The sequence below is a fragment of the Euleptes europaea genome, chromosome 6 (assembly GCF_029931775.1).
Source record: "Euleptes europaea isolate rEulEur1 chromosome 6, rEulEur1.hap1, whole genome shotgun sequence".
Lineage (NCBI taxonomy): Eukaryota > Metazoa > Chordata > Lepidosauria > Squamata > Sphaerodactylidae > Euleptes > Euleptes europaea.
Genome location: NC_079317.1, coordinates 69,443,939 through 69,466,628, shown reverse-complemented (window position 1 = coordinate 69,466,628; position 22,690 = coordinate 69,443,939). Strand labels below are relative to the sequence as shown.

General features: G+C 39.4%; 1 protein-coding gene across 1 annotated transcript in view; it reads right to left on the bottom strand.

The window, feature by feature from the left end:
• Nucleotides 1–2,814: 2,814 nt before the first annotated feature.
• LOC130479268 (golgin subfamily B member 1-like) overlaps nucleotides 2,815–22,690 on the bottom strand; it is a 49,359-nt gene continuing 29,483 nt past the window's right edge. The window contains exons 20-28 of the mRNA XM_056851643.1: nucleotides 11,524–22,281; nucleotides 11,003–11,154; nucleotides 10,107–10,266; nucleotides 7,818–7,970; nucleotides 6,695–6,856; nucleotides 5,928–6,016; nucleotides 5,590–5,724; nucleotides 4,636–4,750; nucleotides 2,815–3,465 (exon numbers count right to left, since the gene is read on the bottom strand). Of these exons, the coding sequence (XP_056707621.1) occupies nucleotides 3,307–3,465; nucleotides 4,636–4,750; nucleotides 5,590–5,724; nucleotides 5,928–6,016; nucleotides 6,695–6,856; nucleotides 7,818–7,970; nucleotides 10,107–10,266; nucleotides 11,003–11,154; nucleotides 11,524–22,281 (11,883 nt within the window). The 3' untranslated portion in view covers nucleotides 2,815–3,306. The remainder of the gene's footprint in view (nucleotides 3,466–4,635; nucleotides 4,751–5,589; nucleotides 5,725–5,927; nucleotides 6,017–6,694; nucleotides 6,857–7,817; nucleotides 7,971–10,106; nucleotides 10,267–11,002; nucleotides 11,155–11,523; nucleotides 22,282–22,690) is intronic.

The window sequence follows — 22,690 nt, the reverse complement described above, 5'->3', positions numbered from 1 at the left end:
TCGGATTTCTGTTTCTTGGTGTCGATGCTCAGAGGTATCCTCAAGTGAGCTTTACACTTGCTGTTACTGTTATGTCACCACTCTGTGAACCTTTCATAGGCACAGTGTTTATAACTAAACACAGGCATTTAGTGTATATTTCTGGTAATAAGCTAAAAGTAACACTTTATTTAAAAAAAACAACAGCTGGGAAGTTACCAATTAGACCACAGATCCAAATTAAACTGAAATTTGGATATGCTACTTCATTTGGCCATCCTGAGTTATCAGAAAAAACAACAATCTGTGACTTCAGAGAGAACCAAGAACTTTCCAGAAATCAAGCTTTGTTCCATTAGAAATCAAACTGAAAACATCTCAGGGTAATACTTACCCCAAAGACCAGGAGATGCCCTCTTGGAACAAGTGAAATGATCTCACCTTCTATTACATTTATATCTGCTCGTGGAATGGTGTTCACAGAATACCTTAGCCTGCCATACCATTTTTGGAAACATTTTTTTCAGCTTGCACTTATCAAAGCAACAGCTTCAATGGCTGGATAAATTAGGGCAGAATTTCTGACATCCTTGGATGCTTTCCCAGTTGGAGTTGCTCACTGTGTAATTGGGATTCCCCTCCGCTCCACCCTACCCTTCACACCTCCCTCTTCTCTTTCCCCTTTTTTCCAACTAAGAGGTAGGCTGACTGATTACTATGCTCACTGTCAGCTCCAGATTAAAGTCCTTACCTACTTAACTAAAAATAGCTCTGTTCATATTTAATAGGTACCAATTCCAAAAGGAGACATTACCATGCGTAGTACTGCTGTTTGAAATGTTCATATAGTTATCAGGCTTCTGTAACAGGGAGACAGAAAATAGCTACCTTATCTTAAGATTGTGTGACTCAGTTCCTGAAAATGGGGACTGAATCAGAACCTAGTTACCTATGAGGTGGCAATTACAGCTGGGTCTGTACACAAGATTACCTAAATTCCATCTTATTACATGCAGATCTATACACTAGATTACCTGATATATATATGGAATTTAGGTATATATAAAATATATATATTTTAATCTGGTTATCCCAAACAGCAGAAAATATACCGTGCATCTTTGCAAGCATTGTGTTACCCTGGAACAGCAAACTGAAGGAAAGCTAATTCTGCATGCTTCTTTCTCAGTGCCAGCTTCTGATAACAAGATCTGTGTATAAACATGCTTGATCTCTGACCAGCTGTTAGGGTAACCAATGCATTAAAAATCATCCTGTTGTGGCAAACAATGTGTATCTGTATTTCCAGAGATTGTACTAGGAGTGTCCCTATTGTGATCAATATATATATTTCAATACAGATAAGAGAAAGGAGTTATGTAATGTTGAAATCATATGCATTCTCAATTTGACAATGCTATATATTTTGGCAGAAGATAAATACTTCTGTAAGAAAAAACTAACGCACACAGCAAAGTAATGAAAAGGACACAACATCACACTGTCTTTTAGTATTGTGTTCACAGGATGTTCTCTCTGATCTTTGGACTGGAAAGCCTAAGAAAATATCAGGCCCATATTAGATGAAGTTATATTTGAATTAATGAAAGTACATGCACGCATGACATTTAAAAACATTTCTGTGTAATACATTTCGAGTCCAGTAGAACTTTATAAGGCCATCAAAATATTCTAGGGTATAATAGGTTTTCGTGAATCAAAGCTCACTTTATCAGATACAAAATACCAGTCTGGAAAGCTGATACCCTGGTCTTTAAGGTGCTACTGGACTCCCAATTTTGTTCTGCTACTACAGACTAACATGGCTACCTACTTGAAACTATCTCTGAGCAATAAATGTTTTCCTTTGCCAACTCTAAGAAGGGCCTCAGTTTAAAATGGAAATAATCTAGAGTCATGTTTTTCAACATGAGAGGCAGGTCTCTGTAATTGCTGTAATTCCTTCCTTTGTAAATTAAGGCAGAATGCGTAGAGAAATGGCATACGTTTATTGTGACTGTAAAAGGGGTCCAGTGCCCAGTTGCTCTACGCCTGCCATTTTCCCATGGTTTCAGTTCACACACTGAACATTTAATGTGACGGTGCAATTTTCACATGTGTTTTTAAAATGATAAATTATGTTATGAAAGAAACTGGACCCCACCTGAATTTACAATAGTAAACAAAGTGGAGTATGATGATGGGCCAGCTGCCAGGAACTAGGGTTGCCAGGTCCCTTTTCGCCACCAGCGGCAGGTTTTTGGGGAGGAGCCTGAGGAGGGGAGGGCTTGGGGAGTAAAGGGACTTCAATGTCATAGAGTCCAATGGCTGAAGAGGCCATTTTCTCCAGGTGAACTGATCTCTATCGGCTGGAGATCAGTTGTAATAGCAGGAGCTCTCCACCCACCACCTGGAGGTTGGCAACCCTACCAGGAACTCAAACACAGGCTCCCGACATACACAACTAGGAGGAGGTACGTGTTTCTCAGGTGATTAGTATGGGATAATCCCAGAATTGTGGGCTTCAGGGAGTCACATAGCAAGAGGTCCACTTACAGGAAAGCAAAAATGCTTTGAATAAAGAGTTCCTTACTGATTATGTAGCCAATCAACCTTCCAAAATCGGCCCATTGTGTCTATTTGTGTCACCTTTTACACATTCTCACTGTATCTTTGTGGATCTTGAGATGTTCAGGAAAAAGACATACATATAAATATTTTAAACAGATAATTTTTGTATCAACCAATCACATACAGACGAAGATAAATGTTCAAGCAAAGATAAGAGAAAGCTATTAATTTCTTAAGATTTTATTTAAAGTTAAGAAACTCATGATGACTCCAGCTTTTTCCCCTGTATTGCACTCTGTAAGCTTCTTGTTATAATCAAGAAGACAAGACATCGAAGAGATGAGTTTTTTTTTCAAATTTATAATTCAACTCTGCTAAAATAAAATTTATATAGAAAAGATATCATTTACAGCCCATTCAGCAGTATTCACTCATTATATATCCTCAAAGAATATGAAACACCCCAATTGCAGCATGTACTTAGTAGTGTGTTTTGATAAGACAGTATCTTTTTCTTTAGCAAATATAATATTCCATTGTTAAACAGCAATTCAACTCAACTTTGGATAAACTGTGATGTACATTTAAAACTTCTTCTTAAGTAAGAAGTTGAAGAGCCACACACTATATTGAGAATATTTACAACTGTGTTTCAGTGCATAGCATAACAGCAGCTTGTGAAAAGTCCATTTTCTCACCATTATTGGCACACCATTATTGAGAAGGAAAATAATTCACCTAGAAAGTTCAGTGCATTTACAAGACGCCTGTTAGACAGAGGAAAACAAGAAGATGTAGTATCACCAAGTAACTAAGAAAGAGATAGCGGGATTTTGCTCTGGAGGTCAGCATCTTGGAGCAGTAAAGACTTCGGCCCCGAATCCATCTCCGGAAAGAAAGGGCCCCTCCTTTCACCTGTTCAAAAAAGTAGTGCAAAGTCTTATAATGGAGTTGGGAGTTTGTATATAGTTTCCAACTGGATTCAGGATGGACAAAAGGAAGTTCTTCTCTACACGAGTGATTAAAATGTGGAATTTGCTCCCAGAGGATGTAGTTATGGCCATAAGCACAGCCTTAAAAGGGGATTAGACAGATTCATGGAGGACAGGTCTAGCCATGATGACTAAAGGGAACCTCCATGTTCAGTGGAAGTAAGCCTCTGAATAACAGTGCCAGGAGGAAACATCAGGGGAGGGTCTTGGCCTCCATGCCCTGTTGTTGGACCTCCTGAGGAACTGGTTGGCCACTAAGTGAGACAGGATGCTGGACTAAATGGACCACTGGTCTGATCCAGGAGGGTTCTTCTTGTGTTCTTAAGTGCACCAGAATTACCCTCAAATTACAGATGGCTTGCATAAGTCCACAAAGTGAGTTCATGGTAGAGAGAGTTGGGCAGTTTGATCCAGACTAAATTTTCCACTGATGGAATTTCTGCCAATTCCCCCTTCCTGTTGCAAACAGCCAATCGGACCCTCATGCCATTCCCTGGGTTCCCATCCCACGGGTGTGGCATTTCAGGGAGATCAATGAACTTCAGAGGAAGAGGGAGACACCGCAAAGTTCTGTTTCACTGATGGAAAGACCTTCCATTGGCAGAAAACTGGGGACCTCCTGGATTAGAGCTGATTTGTCTCTGCCAACATGCAAACATTTGTATGTGATCAATGGGCCAGCCAAACAACAAGTCAGCAATTAACTGAGGAGGCCTTCAATAGCTTGTACCCAATAACCTTGCTTGTTGACTAGACTGAATTCTACTTAGGTTACCAATAGTGCTAAATCAGTGGCTATTGTTAAGTTACCTACTTAACACAAACACAATGCTGGATTCATCCCACCAATCAGCAATCTGATAGCACTACAGTTACTGACATCAGCAGAGAACTGGTTCTAAACACTCTGCTGTCGACTAATTCAGCCACTGGAAACTGAATTACTAATCACCAATTTATCAGGATAGAATCTACTGTCTCAGCAAGATTCTTAAAATAAAAAAAAAGACTTCCAGATATTTGTTAAAACTGACCCACAATTAATGTAATGGAGGTAGTTTCTCAGGTTTATTCTGGGGATTTATAAACTTACCTTTCGTACTACAACATGTTCACTGCTGTTGATGATCAGAGCATCCCTTTCCTCATCAGACTCCATCTGAATGGCATATTCTCTAGGTAAGGGCCTATAACTATCCATTTCAAGCCTTTAAAAGGGAATTGAAAAACACAAAAGCAATATAAGAATCCATGTTCCTACAAGCTACCTCTTATCTGTCTACGGAGATCTTTCTGGATATCAGACAACTTGCCCTTATCAAATGAATCAGTTTCCATAACGGAGTCAGATTCTGTAGCTTTTTATTTTATTACAATCTCTGAGTATTATGTATTCTTTCTAACAGTGACAGTGCAGTCTTGTCTTGGTTACCTAACACCTGTAACTAATGATGAAAACTATGTAAACCTGGTCAGGGGCCTCCTAATGACAAGATCAGAAATTGCAGACAAGCTTTCTTTAAAGGTGTCTTGGCCACAGCTACCTACGTTCCCCTGAAACAAGCAGCCACAGGAGAATTCAGGTATTCTAGAGCATAATTCCAGCTAGGTAAGAAAACAAAGAAGTCCAACAAAGCCTGTCACAAGTACTCCACGTGAACTAATCGTGTCCCTTTAACCATGATCTTAAATTTTCTGCCAGCATTCAGGGGTTCATGACAGATGAATAAGGTAAAGAATTCCATTCAGTAAGTAAAAGGAAAGGGGAAACCCCCCTGAAAACTACCTCAGTACACCCTAATGCAACTGGGGGGGCATTGATTTTTGTGTACTCAAAATAAAATAGAAATCACACATTTAGAACTTCCATCTAATCCACAGAAATGGATTTCTGTATTCAATACGGACAGCTACAAATATCAAGACATTCCACTGAGGAGCAGTGAGGTGTTGCAACAAATAATCCAAGGAGTCTTAGGTAGTTGCTCCACTTACCTAAGTGTTTCCCTTCTAGGTCAGCCTGAGAGATCTTTTCAAATATAGCTACCTTTTAAGTTGGTCCTCAGAGAGCCCAAGGTACTCTTCTGCAGCTTGTCGCCTATTCCTCTCTTCTGAGAGCGTTTCCATGAGTTGTGATACGGTTTGCTGCACTGAATTACGTTGCAACTCCACCTCTGCAAGCCTAGAGCAAAACCAGATTATAACTGAACTCAAAGCAAAGCAAAACTGTATCAACCTCCTCACTCAAGCTAAAAATTAATCAAGGTAGATAAAATTTAAATATGCACGATAAGTTCTCCCCAAAGCTTAACATATTGAGAGAAGTGTGCTACATTTTATGTCACGGGCAACACCAAAAATGGACTGTAAACAAACAATCCTGACCTCTTCCTGAGTTCCATATTGTCTATTTCAACAAGGACAGCAGCTTTCTCTTGAGGAGCTCCTGGGGGAACTTCTGCTTGAGCTTCACCCTAAAAACAGCAAATATCAATATGCTTCTTAAGAGAAAATGTTCACTAACAATATTGATTAAGGTAAAGGTCCCCTGTGCAAGCACCGGGTCATTCCTGACCCATGGGGTGACGTCACAGCCCGACGTTTCCTAGGCAGGCTTTGTTTACGGGGTGGTTTGCCAGTGCCTTCCCCAGTCATCTTCCCTTTACCCCCAGCAAGCTGGGTACTCATTTTACTGACCTCGAAAGGATGGAAGGCTGAGTCAACCTTGAGCCGGCTACCTGAAACCAACTTCTGTTGGGATCGAACTCAGGTAGTGAGCAGACCTTGGACTGCAGTACTGCAGCTTACCACTCTGTGCCACAATATTGATTACCTAGTAGAATTAACTTGTCTTACACTACATACATACACACACACACTCACTCCAGCTGTTTTTGTTAAATTTAAAAAGTTATGTACAGGGTTTTGCAGCTCCTCTACCCCTTAGAAAAAGCCACACCTTCTCAGAGCTATCTGACCATGTGCAAAGTTCTGCCTAGAATCTTCATGTCTTGTGCATCAATCTGGTGAGCTGGGAGAGATTCGGCGGATCTTCAGAAACTGATTCGGGCCTGGCTTTGTACCAAGGAGGGCTCCCCATGAAGAGTGCCTCACGAACAATAATAACCAAGTAATTATCTGTGCTTTCTTACCTCAACAGTACCCTGAACAGAAATTTGTGCTTGATATTCCCTTTCGAGCTGCAAGTAACGATTCTGCAGATCAGTGTAACGGAGTTGGTTATCTCGCAAAGTCTGGGACACCATTTTCACTTGGGCAGACAATACAGCATTTTCTTCGGCTGACTGCATTACCTGCAACAATTCGGCTTGGGTAAACACCACCATGCAACTGCTGTTCCAAAGAAGGTTACTTGATTATTCACTAGCAAGTTTGTGCATCAGCCTCACTATGAAGTTGAAATTCTGCTAAGCAAGCATTTGTGAATATGCAGGTTTCCTTTGTATTGCTTACGAAGCTTCCAAAAGTCAAGCAGTGATACAGAGAGCTCCCTGAAGCACACTGTATGTGACCCTTTTAACTGTTAATTTTGAAAAGCCATACCCTCTGTTGTTTTAGGAACTGTCCCAAGTATAGAAGGCATTTTCTCCTGTAGCAAAGAAAGACACTGATGGACATGCAGAGTTAATTAAAGTGACCATGATTTACCATGGTTGCACGTTGCAATCCAGCAGGGCGGCGGCTCCAAGGGATAAGGGGCTTTGCAGGGGTGAGTGTTGCCTCTCTCATGGGCTAGTGTTCCTGCCTACCCTGCCCAGCTTTGCAGCCTATCGCTGCGCTGGGGGCGGGTGAAGAAATCAGCTGGCATCGGGGGTCAAAACTCCCAGAATATTGAGTGGCAGAGCCAGCAATTGGCATGGGAGTGTGGAAACAGGAAGGGAAGGTGGATGGCCATAGTACTACCTCCCTAGTATTTGGGAGATAAGGAACAGAGGGCACAGGAGTGGAACAGGAAGTGTATACTAAGCTAGTGCAGGTCTGACTAACCGGATCGTCTGAGGCCTGAACCTTCAAACAGACCCCCCATTTCCAAGCTGTTATAATATCAGTCTGTCATACACTAAAAAAAGGCTGAAACCATCAGAACTAGATTTGTTTTTTATTACGTGAATATTGTTATGATGCCAAATTCTTTGACACTTCATAAGATTTTACACTTACGAGGAAAACCTGTAGACAAGCAGAATATATGCCTCTGTGATGTAGCTGTACAATTTTAGAGTACTACTCATCTAGAAATCGCGGCTTCTGTACCTTTGAATTGATTTGTTGGAATTGCATCTCTCTCTGGTGCAGCTCTTGAAGGCAACGCTGGAGCTCACTCTGAAGCCGATTTCTCTCAGTCAAGAGACGGTTCATTTGTTCAGGGATCTCTCCACTTCCAACAAGAGCAACAGTTTCTAATCCCTTAGACAAAGCCAAAAAACAACCACAACAACTATTGAATCTGGCAATACTGTGTAGGCATTCAATATTTCCAGCGCCGTGTTATTCTAAAGACAATTTTTTCTAATACTTAGTTTCATCCTGGGTAACAAACAAGGGACCTTAATACAGAGTGTTCACAGTACAGCAGTGCTCATTATTTGCCCTCCCAACAGAGCATGGACAGAACAGTAGAGGCTACTCATGCAGATGGAGTTTAAAAATGCTGAAATTCCACTCACTGGCGGGTCAGGAAGAGCATGAAGAAACAGAATTCAGTTTCCTCCACCACTCACTGGATAGGTGAATATTTTTAAAGTTAACTTTGCATGCCCAACCTTGGGCGCTGGATGGGAGTGAAAAGCCTGCTGTAATAACAGCCCAATCCTGAAGGAGGGGGGTGGATACATGGCAGCCGGGAAGTGGCGCAGCCGCGCTGCCTTTTCCGAGGCTTCCCGGCCACCATGGAGGAAGAAAAAGCCTTTAAAAACATAAAAATAGAGGAAAAAGACGGCGCAGCCCCACTGCTGCTCAAGGGGGTGTTCCCGGGGCAAAAGGGCTGTAGAAGCTGCCTAAAGGCAGCTCAACCCCCAGGAAAGCCCCCCCACCCACACACACACACACACTGTTGCAGGCTTCTCCTTCCAGGAAAGCCCGGCTGGTGTGGCTGCACTGTTGGTGGGGGCTGGAGGCGCCCAGACACCGGTGTGTTTGCCCCCGTGCCCGCATAAGTGCCACCTTATTCCATGATAAGGTGGCACCACCGCTGGTGCAGGGCCATGCTGGCTCCTAAGGAGCTTCGCCCCCACCCCACCCCAGGAATGGGCTCAAAGATACGCAGGACTCATTTGCAGAGGTGGTTCCCTATCCAAACGAAGTTATGCATGTGGAAACCTGTTTCTACCTTCTTAGTGCTCCTGACTGAATTTGGGTATTTATGTGGGACCTAAATTAGAAACGGCTCATTTTATTTATTTAAAGTATTTATATTCTACCTTTCTGTTAAAAAAGAGAAAAAACTCTAAGATGGCTTGCAACCATCATGACTGCAGTGAGAAAACTGCAGATGATGAAGGGAACAGCTCTCCCGTTTTTCAAAAAAGGAATCTTTTTTTGCATACCTTAAAGTCAGTTTTCATCTACCCCTTTCTTATATAACCAAATACAAGGTTACATATATTTTATTATTTGTTTTTACTCTATCAGCGTATTTTCCCCGATTACAATAGATCCCCTGACAAAGCCACAGGCAAAATGCGTCAGGATCAGGAAGTAGCAATAAGGGATTTATTCGACACCTTCTTTTATTCTGCTGGCTGCTGCTGGTGTGGTCCTGGCTTCTTCAGAATAGGTTAACAGATGAGCTGCCATATTTTGTACCAGCTGCAGTTTCTGGATCTTCAAGGGCAACCTCATGCAGACCATGTTTCAGTAATCTTGCCTCCAGGTTATTGAAGCACTATTGGCATGGCCAGATCAGACATTTGCAAATTTGGGGCCAGCGTCCTAATCAGATGTAGCTGGGAGAAGTATGGTGTTTTTTTGCTGTCATGGACCCTTGTTTCTCTAACAGGGAACCAGGTTCCAGCAAGACTCCTCCGCTCTTAAAAGAGTTGTTCAGCAAAAGTGGCATACCACCAATGATAAGAACAATCTCATTTAAAGCACCGGCTCTTCCTGCCAATATCAACCCATGCCTTCAACTTCAGTTTGTTATACTACATACATAAATGAGACAGATTAAAAATTAGCCAGTTAAAGATTGAGAACTCTATTCAAAGAATCATTTGACTTCGGCTTGACTCTCAAAGCAGACAGATCTTGATGGGTAACTATGTTAGCATGTCTCTAGCAGTAGAAAAGAGCAAGAGTCCAGTAGCACCTTAAAGACTAACAAAATTTATAGCAGGGCATGAGCTTTTGTGAGACACAGCTCACTGAAAAAGTGAGCTGTGACTCACAAAAGCTCACACCTTGCCAGAAATTTTGTTAGTCTTTAAGGTGCTACTGGACTCTTGCTCTCAAAACTGATATTAATGTTAAATTTGAAATATAAAATGTTACCTATATTGGAAATGTTTAAAAGTTATTAGAGCAGTTTTCAGTTGCTTGCTTTACCTTGGTTGAATGAACGATGCCAATAGATCCAGATCCCTGAGATGCCATTTCACAACGCGCTCTCTGCAGTTCTGCAATCTGTCTTTCTTTCTCTTCAACCGTTGCCTGGAACTGATTTTGACGTGCATGAGATTCTGCCAGCAGAAGATTTTTTTCCCTCCTGTATATAAAGTTTTTTTCCAAATTACCAGAGTTTTACTGATAAAATTACTGAGTTTTACAGGTGTTATACTGCAATGTCCAGCTCATCAAAATAACAATAAATCAATTACAATGCAGCTCTATACATAAGGAAATGCACAGCACTGGGCTGTAGCGGAACCGGTGAGATGCAAGAAATACACACTTTTTCTGTTTATATGAGTAAAGGAGAAGCTTTTCATTTTCTATTCCAGATTACATTCCTAAACTGGATAAGTCTTTACACCAGGTACAGCAGAAAGTACAGATTAAGAACGCCAGGATTACCTGATCTCTCGCTTCAGTACTTTTGTCTTATTCATGGTGCTATTACAGCAGTGGTGGTAAACCACTGTCCTGCTGAGGCTATTCCCTTTCCACTCCTCACCCCATGAGATACTTTATACCAGGGGACCCAACCTTTTTGAGCCGGCAGGCACCTTGGGAACTCCTTGCTGGGCAAAAGTCCCACCTGGCCTCGCCCACTTTCTAAAAAACACTTAGCGGGCACCAGAAAAGGTGTTGGCGGGTGCCATTGGGTATCCTGCCTTATACTTTCCAGAATATAAAAGTTTTAATATAGATCAACACCAAACTTCCAATGAACCCCATAAACCAACCATTATGTGACTTACAAAAAACAAGCTCCCATCTACACATAAGAAGATGGATACACTCACAATGTTTTTTTTACTGCCCATATTGAAATGCTTTACCGTAATTCAATTAATTCTTTCTGGTGTGATGCTCTTTCTTTCTCAGCTTCTTCTTGAAAAACTTTTGTCTGGTTCAAGTCTCTCTCAAGGTCATACACTTTGGATTTTAGATCTGCTATCTCAGCTGTTGCAAGACCAGCTCCTTCTTTAGCCTACAGGAGGAGAAACAGATTAAGAAAACAAAGATGAAAGGGCTTGTCTCTACATAGTTTTGTAAACTGACAGTTCAATAGTAAATAGTTTTCAAACATAATGTTTGAAGTTGCAGGCTAAGTAACTTCAGGTGAGATCTGCTTGGACCATCCAAAAAGGCTATGATGGGCTCATGGGACCTGCTTGTCCAAAAGTAGTGCGATAAGGAGGAGAACTGGGTTAGATTGAGTGCAAACATTGGCTGGATCCAACTCTTTGTTTCGATTTAAAGACAGTTACTTAGTGTGCAGCTTCAAACATTAAATTTCCTTAATTAAAAAAAACAACCCTTATTACTATTGCAAGACAACACATCTCTTAAAACTTACCAGTCTCTCCCTATCCATCTGAAGAGTCTCCAAATTATTTTTAAGAGAACTAATCTCATTTATGTAGTTAGAAGGTACGGAACTTGAGCTCATGCCCTGTTTCGCTTCGTGAACTATTCTCAGCTTATCGAATTCCAGCAGAAGTCTGTCTCTATCATCTTGAAGACTGGCCATAGCCTTGGAAAAGGCATCCATCTGCAAGCTATAATTCTCACACTCAGACGAAAGCCTGTTAACTTCAAGACGCTGAGTATTTAATGTCTTGCACAGGTTCTCGATTTCCCCGGTGAACTGTTCAAGAGTGGTGCTGCTCTTAGCTTCTTCTGATTCCTGACTTAAAAGGCCGTTTTCTTTGAGCAAACTAAAAACATTCAATTTGATGCCTTTGAGCTCCCTTTCAAGTCTGTCTGCTCTGCTTTTTTCAGACCGGACTTCAGAAATATATTTGCTTTGAAGCACTCTGAAGTCCTCAATTAACCGATCCCTGTCACCTTGGAGAGCCGTCATAGCTTTTCCAAAAGACTCTATTTGAGACCTCAGTTCTTTATTCTGACCCTGAACTTCCAATATCCTCTTTTCGGCCAATCCATTCTCTAGTGAACCAGCTTCACGTTCTAAAGATGAAACAGTCACATAACGCCTGTCTTCTGGACCGACTGCATTTTTACCAGTTCCTTCCTGAAATACCTGCAATGGTTTCTCGAGTGTTTCTTCAAGCTGTGGACTGATTATGTGTCCTCTCTTCTGATGAAGTCTATCACCTTCCTGAGGTGGAAATTTCTCTCTGGATTCAGAAGCCAATCTCTCTTTATTTATTGTTGCTATGAGAATTTCTAAGTCATGAGCTTTTGCTGTTAACTTCTCATTTTCTAGCCGTAGAGATTCTATGATCTCCTCCTGCACTTCCACCGTCAGCTTTGTTTCTTTCATTTTTTTCTGAAGCTCAAATTTTTCCTGTTCAAGACTCTTAATGCTTTCCAGTTTTTGTGTAAGTAACTCTTTCAACTGGTGATCTTTCAGAGATAACACCTGATTCAGATCTTCCCTATATTTCATGAGTTGTGCCATTAGCATCGCATTTTCAGAATGAAGATCATCTATTTGATTCAGGAGCTTCCTTAATTCTTTTTTCAGGGCTTGGTTTTCATTCACACTGTCAGCTACAAGGCTCTCTTTCTCACTTAAGGCTCTCTTTCTCTCTCGCTCTGAATCTTTCAACTTAGAAAGAAGAGAATCTCGATTATACTGAAGAGATGACATGGACTTTTTAAAGGCATCAATTTCATCGACCATCTCAGCCCTGTCTTGAACTGCTTTGTCAGCTTTCATCTGAACAATTTTCAGCTCATTCTGTAGCCTCTGACAAATTTCATCAGATTGTTTTTTGGCTATTTGCAGAATCTTTAACTGCTGTTCATACTCAGTGACCTGCTGTCTGTTCTGAGTTTGTATTTGAGCAAGATAGCCAGAAATGTCTGTGTCCTTGGAGGAAATGAGAAGAGAAATTTCTGTATCTTTCTTATTCAGCATGGCCTTTATTTGTTCACAAATGGAAACTTGTTTTTCCAACTCAGCTTGGAGCTCACTTTTTTCCAAAAGAAGCTGTTGTACTTGCTGTTCTTTTTGTGTCAAATTACTTTTCAGTGCTTCCATCTCTTTTTCTATGATATTATTGTTTTTTATGAGATCGTTAAGATATTTTTTCTCCTTTAGCAGTTCCTGAAGAGAATCTTCTTTTGACTGGACAGCCATTTCCAGTTCACGCTGCCTGTTCTGAAGAGTGGCATTTTCTTCCTTCATTCTGGAAAGTTCATTGAAATAGTGGGTTTCTACTGAGGCCTCGGTCCCACTCTTAGGTTCTTCTAGCATAGAACATTTGTACTCCAGTTCTTGAACCTGAAAAACCTTTGCTTTTATTCCTTCTTGTAACAATGCTATTGTTTTATTGCTGGCCTCTATTTGTCGTTGCTTATTTTCAATAGCTTCTTTGAACTGTAATTCCCATGCTTTCATTTCACCAATGACTCTGTCCCGGTCATTTTGAAGAGAAGACATACACTTAGCAAAAGCAGCTAACCTAGCTAAGGCATCATTTAGCTTAGCCTGAAGATTCTTGTTCTGAGAGTCCTTCAGGCCAAGCTCTTCTTGCAGCTTATGGTGTTCACCAAGGATTCGCTCTTTCTCTTGTTGAAGGGCATTGTATTTTTCTTCTGTGCTTAAAGATTCTTTTTGACAAGTTGCTTTTAGCTGCTGAAGACCAGTCTCCAATTGTCTGTCATACTCCTTCTTTTGATTTAATATTTGGTTCTCTTTCTTTTTCAGTTCTTTTTTATGATGTATGTTTTCAGCGGCTAGCAGCTCTGTTTCAGCCCTAGACTCCTCAAGCAACATTTTCTGTGAAGAGAGCTTTTCGGTTAGCATCTGTATCTCTACATTTGATCTGGAAAGTTTTTCTGCTGTATTGTTTAAATCTTTCTCAAACGTTTCACTTTTAGATTGTTGATGTTTCACAGTTTTTTCCAAGTCTAGAATAATCTCCTGGTATTTAATTGAATCTTTTTGCAACTGGTTGATCTCTTGTTGTTTTTCTTTTAAAAGTTCTTGCAATTCTTTGGTTTTGTTCTTTGTCCCATTATTGCCTCTCTGGGCAGATTTCACTTTTTCTTCAAATACTTTGACCAAATGCAGATGCTGTTCTTCTTTTTCTCTAATCACACTGCTTTTCTCCACTTTTAAATCTTCCAACTGCTGCACCAGCAAGCTGTTTTGTACCTGTGTTGCTTTCAGTTGGTCTGTTGTCTCATCTAGTTTTTTGATGTGATTGAGTAACTCTGTCTCCAAATATTCTCTCTCATTTTTCACTTTGTAAGAAATTTCTTGAACATTTTCCAATTCTTCCTGTAACAGACATTTGTCATCTTCTAGTATCTTAATTCTCTCACCCAGGCTTATTATGTCCTGATTAAGCCTCTTGCCATCATTTTCTAACTTTGATAAAGATATTTCTTTTTGGTAAAGCAATTCCTCCAAATCCTTTAACCTCTCTGAAATAAATTTGTTCTCTTGTTTTAAGATCAGTACACCTTTCTCCTTTTCTGATACCCCTTCAATTAACAAGTGGATGTGTTTTAATAATGACTCTCTCTCACTGAGTGTATCACTGAACGCAGACTGCACATCAAGCTTGTCCAATTCCAGCAGTGTTTGGAGATCCTTCAGAGCAGATTTTGTCCGATTAAAATCCTTACAAAGAATCTCATTTTCATTTTGAGTTCTCTCTAATGTTTGCTTTAAGGCCTCGGACATTTCTTTTAATTCCTTATTTTCCTCTGTTATTTGCTTGTTCTCAGCAGCCTTTTCTTGATATGCTTCCAAACACAACTGATGCTCAGATGCCAATCTTTCTGATTCAGTCTGCAGCTCATCAATTCTCTTCTGTTTAGATTCAACAAGCTGTTTTAGTTGGTCATTGACGTGAGCATTTTCATCAGTTGCTTTTCGAAGCAGCTTCTCAAGTTGCTCTTTTTCAGATTCGGCATCACTTGCTCGGTGAAGAGCATCTTGCTTTTCTTTTCTTGTAACATCAATCACTTGTCTCATTTCTGCTATTTTACTACTAATATTCTCATAAGCCTGCAGCAAAGACTCATATTCCTGTTTCAATTCACTGTGTTTTGCTTTCCAACCTGTCAATTCAACTGTCTGAGAATCTTTTAAAGAATCCATCTGAAAAGAAAAAGCTTCCTTCTCTTGGACTATAGTCTCCATGGTAGACTTAAGGCTTTCACATGCAGCGCTCAAATTTTCATTTTCAACTAACAATCTAGCATTTTCTGTCACAACAGTTTCATTTTCTTTATACAGTGAAGAAGTAGCAGTCATGTCTTGCTTTTCTTGCACCAGATTTTCAAGGGCATGAACTTTATTAACCAATTCTTTGTTTTTTGTCATTAGCAAGTCCACTTCATCTTTTAGTATTTTATTTTCTTTCAGAGCTTCTTTACGTGATATTAAAGCAGCTTGGAGTTTTCTTTGGAGACGTTCCCGGTTTTTTTCTTCAGGAGAACACTTCTGCTCTTGGGGTTGATGGTCATCTCCATTTTTAGGTTTTCCTATCAGTTCCTGGGAGACATCTAGTGATTTACATGGGATGTCTTTTTCTTGAACTCTATTCTGCATCTGATTACCTGAATGCAAGAACACAGTTTCCATGTTATTTCCTCCTCTACTTTCCAGACATACTTCCACATTTTTGCCTTCATTAGAAAATGGTAAAAACTTCTCACGCAGCCGATTTAGTTCCATTAATAATTTTTTGTTTTCTTCGCTGCTGTGCCTTAACTCTTCTTTTATGCTTAGTAATTCTGTATTTGATTTTTCCAAATTGCTGATATAGTCTTCTCTTTCTTGTCTCATTTTCTCAAATACCATTTTGAAATGATTTGCTTCTTCCTGACTTTCCTGTAAATTTTGCTGCAACTGAGAAACTTCTTTCATTATTTCCTTTCCATGACCAAATTTGCCTTTGAGCTCTTTAAGAGAATGATGTAAATATTGGATCTCTTCACTCTTCTCTGCAATATGCGTGTTGGCTTGTTGAATGTCATGTTTCAAGCTTTCAATTTCTTCCTTACTGTCCAGGTGATCATCACTTTTTTTAAGGAGAGTATCCTTTTCATTATTCATACTTTCAATCACAATTTTCTTAACTTCCATCAATTCATTTTCATGTGTTTTCTGTTGTTGCTGAAGCTGACCTCTCTCAGTTGGTATACTGTTTTTGTTTTCTTCATAATTCTGTTTAGGATGTTCAATAGTGTTCTTCAGATTTACTGTATTCTCTAAATTCCTCTCACATTCCAATGGCTTCTCTTTTAATTCTTCCCGAAACTCTTTGTTTTCTTCCATAAGTCTGGTGTACTTACTGTGGAGTTCTGCTAGCTCAGCCTCTTCAACTGCAGCATGATCCTTCACTGACCCCTGTGTTTTATGTTCCACATTTTCACTGCAGTGAAGAACTGCAACCATCTCTTTCTTCAAAGAGCATAAAAGCAACAAATTGGAGTCAAGTTCTTTACACTTCGTCTGATGAATCTCTTGGAGTGCATTATGTTCTTTTTTTAACAGCTCAAAGTCTTTCGTTTGTTGATCAAAATCTGCTAGCAGCTTAGCATGCTCCTCCTTTGCTTTCTGCATTTTGCTAGTGCTCTCCTTACGGGAAACAAGTAACGCCTGAAGTTTCTTTTGCAGGATTTTCTTCTCCCTCTGCAACTGGTTAACTTGATTATTTTCAGCAGGGAGATGTGTGGTGTCAGTACAAGAGCCTTCTGCATTTAAGGTGTCTTCTGCCTCATTTGTTTCCTTAAATGGTTCTTCTCTCTTTGCTAGTTCAACTTTGAGACTTTCTATAGTTAAGATAAGCTGAGAACATTCCATTTCATACATTTTCTTTTTCTCATTGAATACAGACTGCAACTGGTCAACCAGAGCATCTTTCTCCTGTAGAGATATCACATTCTTATCAAACATGCTTTTCTGTTCAGCAATGACATCTTTGAGTTCTGTAACATTCTTCTGGAGCTGCTCCGAAAGTACTGCCTTAGCAGCCAACATTTCACTTATGTCTTTTATCTTGGCATCTTTCCCTATCAATTGTTCTTGTAGGACTTCAAGTTGGGCTTCAAGATCTTTATTTTGAACTTCGGCACATTTACTCTGCTTCATTAATTCATCAATTTGACCCAGTAAATCTTTTGTTTTTTTACCTTCCCTTTCTATATCTTCTCGCCCATTCTCCTCAAGCTTACCAATCTTCTGAATTAAGTCCTTCCTTATTATTAAAGCTGCTTGAAGTTTCTTTTTCAAATTCTCTTTTTCCTGAAGTAATTTTTCCAGGGTAAAATTTAACTGCTCCTTCTCACTCATTAAGTTTTTAATTTCAGCATCTTTGTTGGCAAGCACCAACTGAGTGAGTTCAAGTTCTTTCTTACATTCATCAAGCTGTTGCGATAAAGTATCTCTCTCTTTGATACTGTTCTTCTGAGTGACTTCTAGTTGCTGCAATTGGGAATGAAGTGTATTTTTCTCGTCAGAAAATTTTACCATTTCATTAGACATGGATTCCATGACCTGAGTAACTGAACAATCCTTCTCTTTTAACTGCTGGCTTAGCGAAGAAATTAAATCTTTTTGCTGGTCAGCTTGTGAAGTTAAATTTTCTATAATCTGGTTTTTGTGTTCTGCTTCTTCTAAAAGTTTTGTCACTGTTTGACGTTCAGTATTTATTACCCTCTGAGCATTTTCAAGTTCTTTTTCTGATTTAACTATCTTTTCCTGAAGAAAAATAACCTCCTTCTTCATGTCTGTTAAGGTAGTTTCACTTTCTTCACAGACAGACTGCTGCTTACATAATGCCTCCTTGGCAGTACTCAGTTCGGTTAACAGATGTTCAATCTCAGATTGGTGAGCATCTTTAACCTTCTCAAAGTCAATCTGCATCAGTTCTTTCTCTTGCCTCAGGGACTGCATGCTTTCCAGCTGATTATTTAACTCATGTATTTCCTTGGTTCTGTCTAAAAGGGTCTTCTGCAGTACCACTGCTTCACTTTCTTCACTGAGAATTCTAGCTATCAGAGTAGAGAATTTCTCCAGTGGAGTCTTACTTTCGGTTATTTGCTGATCAGCAATACTATCACCGTCTTTGATGAAGTACCTACTACTTGATAACATGGACAGGAGTTCAGACAGCTCTTTTTTAATAAAGTCCTGTTCTTGGAGCACAGATTGAATCTGATCATTCTTTGATTTTAGTTCCCTTTCTAAATTGCTCAGTTGTTCAAGATTAATTGCATTTTGCTGAGTTGCCCTATCAAGTTCTCCTACCCAACTGTTTTCTGACTCATGGAGACTTTGTTCTAGTTTTTCAACCTTAAACTTTAATTCACCAGCTTCTTCACCCTTCAGACTAACCTGAATCTGCAATTGTTCTTTCTCATTCTTCAGCTGCAAAGTAATGGCATCTTTGTCTTCTAATTTTTCTTGTAATTCTTCTAGTTTTTTTGATTTCTCCTGCAACTGTTTCTCCAATATAACCAGGTCTTTGTTTTCTATACTCAGTTTATCAATGTTCTCCTGTAAAAGAGTTTTATCCTTAATTAAAGAGTTCACCTGTTGTTGCAATTTTTCTATTGAAAGTGTGTGGTCGTGGCATTCTTGAGAGGATTTAGAATGTAGAATGCTGAGCTCAGAATTTAAGTACTCAATCTGCTTAGCCTGTTCAGTGCATTTTTCCTGTATAACCTGAAGAGCTACATCTCTTTGTTGTACAGTTAACTTCCAGAGTTCCACCTCTTCCAATGCTTTCTGGTATTCTGATTTTGCAGAATCTAAATCGATTGTCAAAGAGTCCATTTTTTTCTGGCTAAGTGCAATACTTTCATCTCTCCCTTGTGACAGATTTTTTAAGCAAGTGGCATTCTTTTCCAATTCTTCTCTAAGCAACTCGATCTCATTAGTAAGAGCATGAACATTGCTTTCTGCTAGGTGCACACTGACATCTTTCTGATCTAAAGAATTAAGCAATCCGGCAATAAACTCTTCTTTTTTACTCAGAGCAGCACTAAGGTCATTTTTTTGTTCATACTGAGAAGCGAACTTGTCTTGCAAAGATAAGAAGGCATTTTCTTTTTCTTGTGCTAGTTCTTTTAACTTTTGGATTTCCTGAGTGAGTTCATTAAGTTGACTGTGCAGCTGAGAAATCAGCTGTATTTTTTCCTCCTTTACATAGAGTTCCTCTCTTATTTTATTAATTAGACTGGTATTATCTAAAAGAGAAAATTTTCCCATCAGTGTCTCGTTAATATCATTTATTAATTTTTTCTGATCACTTATTTCTTTTTTTAGGTTCAAGTTCAGCTCCTCTGAATCTGTAGCTTGCTTCCTCAAAGTCTCACATTCAATGTGTGTGTCTTGAAGTTCAGTCTTTAATTTACTGTTAAGCAATGAAGAATTATTTAAGACCAATTCCTTTTCAAAAATGTTTGCTTTCAATTGTTCTATTTCAGAGGTCAATGACTCTACCAGTTTCTGGTGCATACAGGAAGACTCAGAGATACGCACTTGCAAATTAATACATTCTTCTTCCTTCTGTTTTAAGAAGTCATCTTTCTGTAAAATTGACTTATTTAATTCTTCTGCCTTTTCCATCATAGCTTTAAGCTGGCTTTGAAGATCAGAAATTATTTCCATATTCTCAGACAGTTGAACTCTAAGCAGAGCAGCCTCCTCAGATTTATCTTTAAACAATTTTAATTCTTGTTCTTGCTTTTTAAATTCACCTTCTTTGCCTTGCATTTCTTGCCTAAGCTGATGAGCTTCGCAACCTAGAACCTGGACCTGACTTTGCAAATCTGAAATCATCTGCAAATACTGGTTTTCTCCTGCACTCTTCTTCTCTTTCATCTGCTGAATAAGAGCATCCTTCTGAGAAAGGAGAGCCTCTTTGTCCTGAAAACTACTTTTTAATGTTTTTGTTTCAGTGACCAGAGTATCAATTTGGCCCTTCAAGGCTAAAATACTACTGCCTTGCTGTGACAATTGTGCATTTACGGCAGCTGTTTCCTCACATTTTTTCATTAAGGAAGCATTGACAGTTTCAATATCTGTTTTAAATTTTTCATTCTCCAATTTCAGCATATGAGCTTCGTGCTTCACAGAGATAATTTCATTCTGATGCAGTGTCAACTGATGCTGAAGAGCATCACATTCGCTTGATTTTGTACTGCAAATAGCCAAAACACTGTCCTTTTCACCTTTCAAAACATCTACTTCTTTGCCTAATAATGCTAGTTGATGATCTAATGCCGCACACTCTTCAGTTTTCTGGGAAACCTGCCTGCAAAGATTTTCCAACTCCAGTCCTTGAGACTGCAGAGCAGAATCTTTTTCTTCAACCTGCTGAGACAACAGCATGCCATCACCCTGAAGCCTTTCTATTTGCTTCTCTAACGCTGACGTGTTGACTTGCTTTTCTTCTATTTGCTTAGCTAAGGCATCATTAAGCATAGTCTTTTCTTCTAGAGATTTGCATTTGACTTTTAGGTCCATTTCTATGCCTTGTACATGTTTCTCCAACAACAACAACCTTCCTTCTTCCTGCCTCAGCTGCTGAACCATTTTGTTATACTCTGACTCTTTCTGACTTAGCATTACTTCTCTCTCCAGCTCTCTGTCTCTAGCACCCTTCAGCTGACTGCTGTATGACTTAATTTCTTCTTCTAACTGCTTTGTCATTTCCCTGCTTTTAGACAGCTGATCAGCCAACGCACCACACTCATTCTCTTTCTCCAGCAACCTCTCAGCAACTGAATTTTCTTTTTGCTTGATAAGGCCCGAGAGTTCTTCCACCTTGTTCCTTAAAGCCTCTTTCTCACAGCTGACCTCTGAAAGCCTTTTTTGGAATTCCAGAGCACTGGCAGACATCTTGCCCTCCGTCTCTGCCATGGACTGAGCACGTCTCAACAGTTCACATTCTTTAACATCTAATAATTTTGACAGACTTTCATTCTCACTGATGAGCTGTTGCTTTTCCTTCTCCATGGTATGCACCTCATTTCTAAGACCTTCGTTAGCTTTCAGTTGATCCACGAAATCTTTTTCTTTCTGCTCAAGAACTGCTTGCAACTGCTTATTGGTCAGGGTGTTGTTTTCTATTTCTGATTTCAGGTTATTAATTATTTCCTGGTTCTTCTGTAACTCACTATTAAGTTCTTTCCGCTGTATTTCTTTGGCATCCAGTTCCCCAGCTAAGTTAAGCTTTTCCTTTTCCTTCTGCTTTTCTAAACCTTTAATCGTATCTTGTAATGAAATTATGAACTCTGATTTTTCTTCTAAAGACTTCTTGGTGAGTTCTAGATGCTCAGTATGTTCAGCAAGCTGTCTGGATAAATTAGCCAATTCTTCCTCTTTCTTAGCATTTTCTAAAACTAGTTGATTATATAAATCCTTCACGGATTTCAGTTCATTCACAAAACTTTGTTCTTTGTTCTCACTCTCTTCCAGCAAACTACGGAGTTTTTCCTTTGCAGAAATGTGTTTGTCAAGTTGGGATTTGAGATAATCTGTTTCCTCCCTATATTTTCTCTCAGCTTCTTGCAGCTTTTCAGCTGATTTACTTACTTGTTCTTTAAGCAATTTAATTTGCGACTCACACTCCATGAGCTTGCTGTTATAGGTTACATCTCGGGTCTTGATGTCAGAATGAAGATTTTTAATTGTTTTGCTGGTCTCTTGGATTTGCCTAACAAGCTCTTCATTTTCTTTGATTTTAGCCACGTTCTCAACTTTCACCTTTGTCAACTCTGATTCTATTGTATTAAACTGTTCGGAAAGTGCTGAAATTTTTGTGCTTGTGTCTTTCATGTCTGCTGTTTGTACATCTTTCAACAACTGGGCTTCCCTTTCAGCTCTGGTTCGTGCTTCTTCCATCTCTCGTACTTCATCCTCTTTGCACTGGATCTGGAGTTTCAGAATATTAATCTGTTCAGAGTATTCAGTCATACTAGAAGAAAGAGCAGAAATTTCTTTGTCTTTCTCAAGTAAAACTTCTTTCAGATTGTCAATTTCTCTTTCACGTCTCTGGAGATCTTGAATGAGTTGAGATCTTTCATCTAAATGGCTTGTATTCAATCTGTCAAGTTCTTCATTTGTCTGCTCAAGATCGAGCTGTATTGTCTCCATGGCAGCATCCTGCTTCAAGGTCTAAACACAAAAATAAATAATGCTTATGAGTGTCTACAAAAAATTTAAACAATTCAACAACTGTCACTAGGATCCCACCAGAATTTTTGTTTCCTTTTCAGCAACTGTTTATGCCCAATGTTGTATCACATTCTGCTTCTCAAAGTCACTTAAGATTTAAAATCAATTTGCAATGAGGCATATTGGCTTGCTGTTCAAGAAAAAAAGGGCCTCAAGTCCTATTGGGCACACTTAACTTTTATTATTACTATTATTATTTATTTGATCTATAACCTGCTCTCTTCCCAGCCAAAACCGGGCTCAGAGCAGCTTCTTTATGAATCTCTGTCTGTAGCTATAACAACAAAGGAGAGATATTGTCATTTTAATGCACTACATAAAAAAAGGTAAAGGTTCCCTGTGCAAGCAC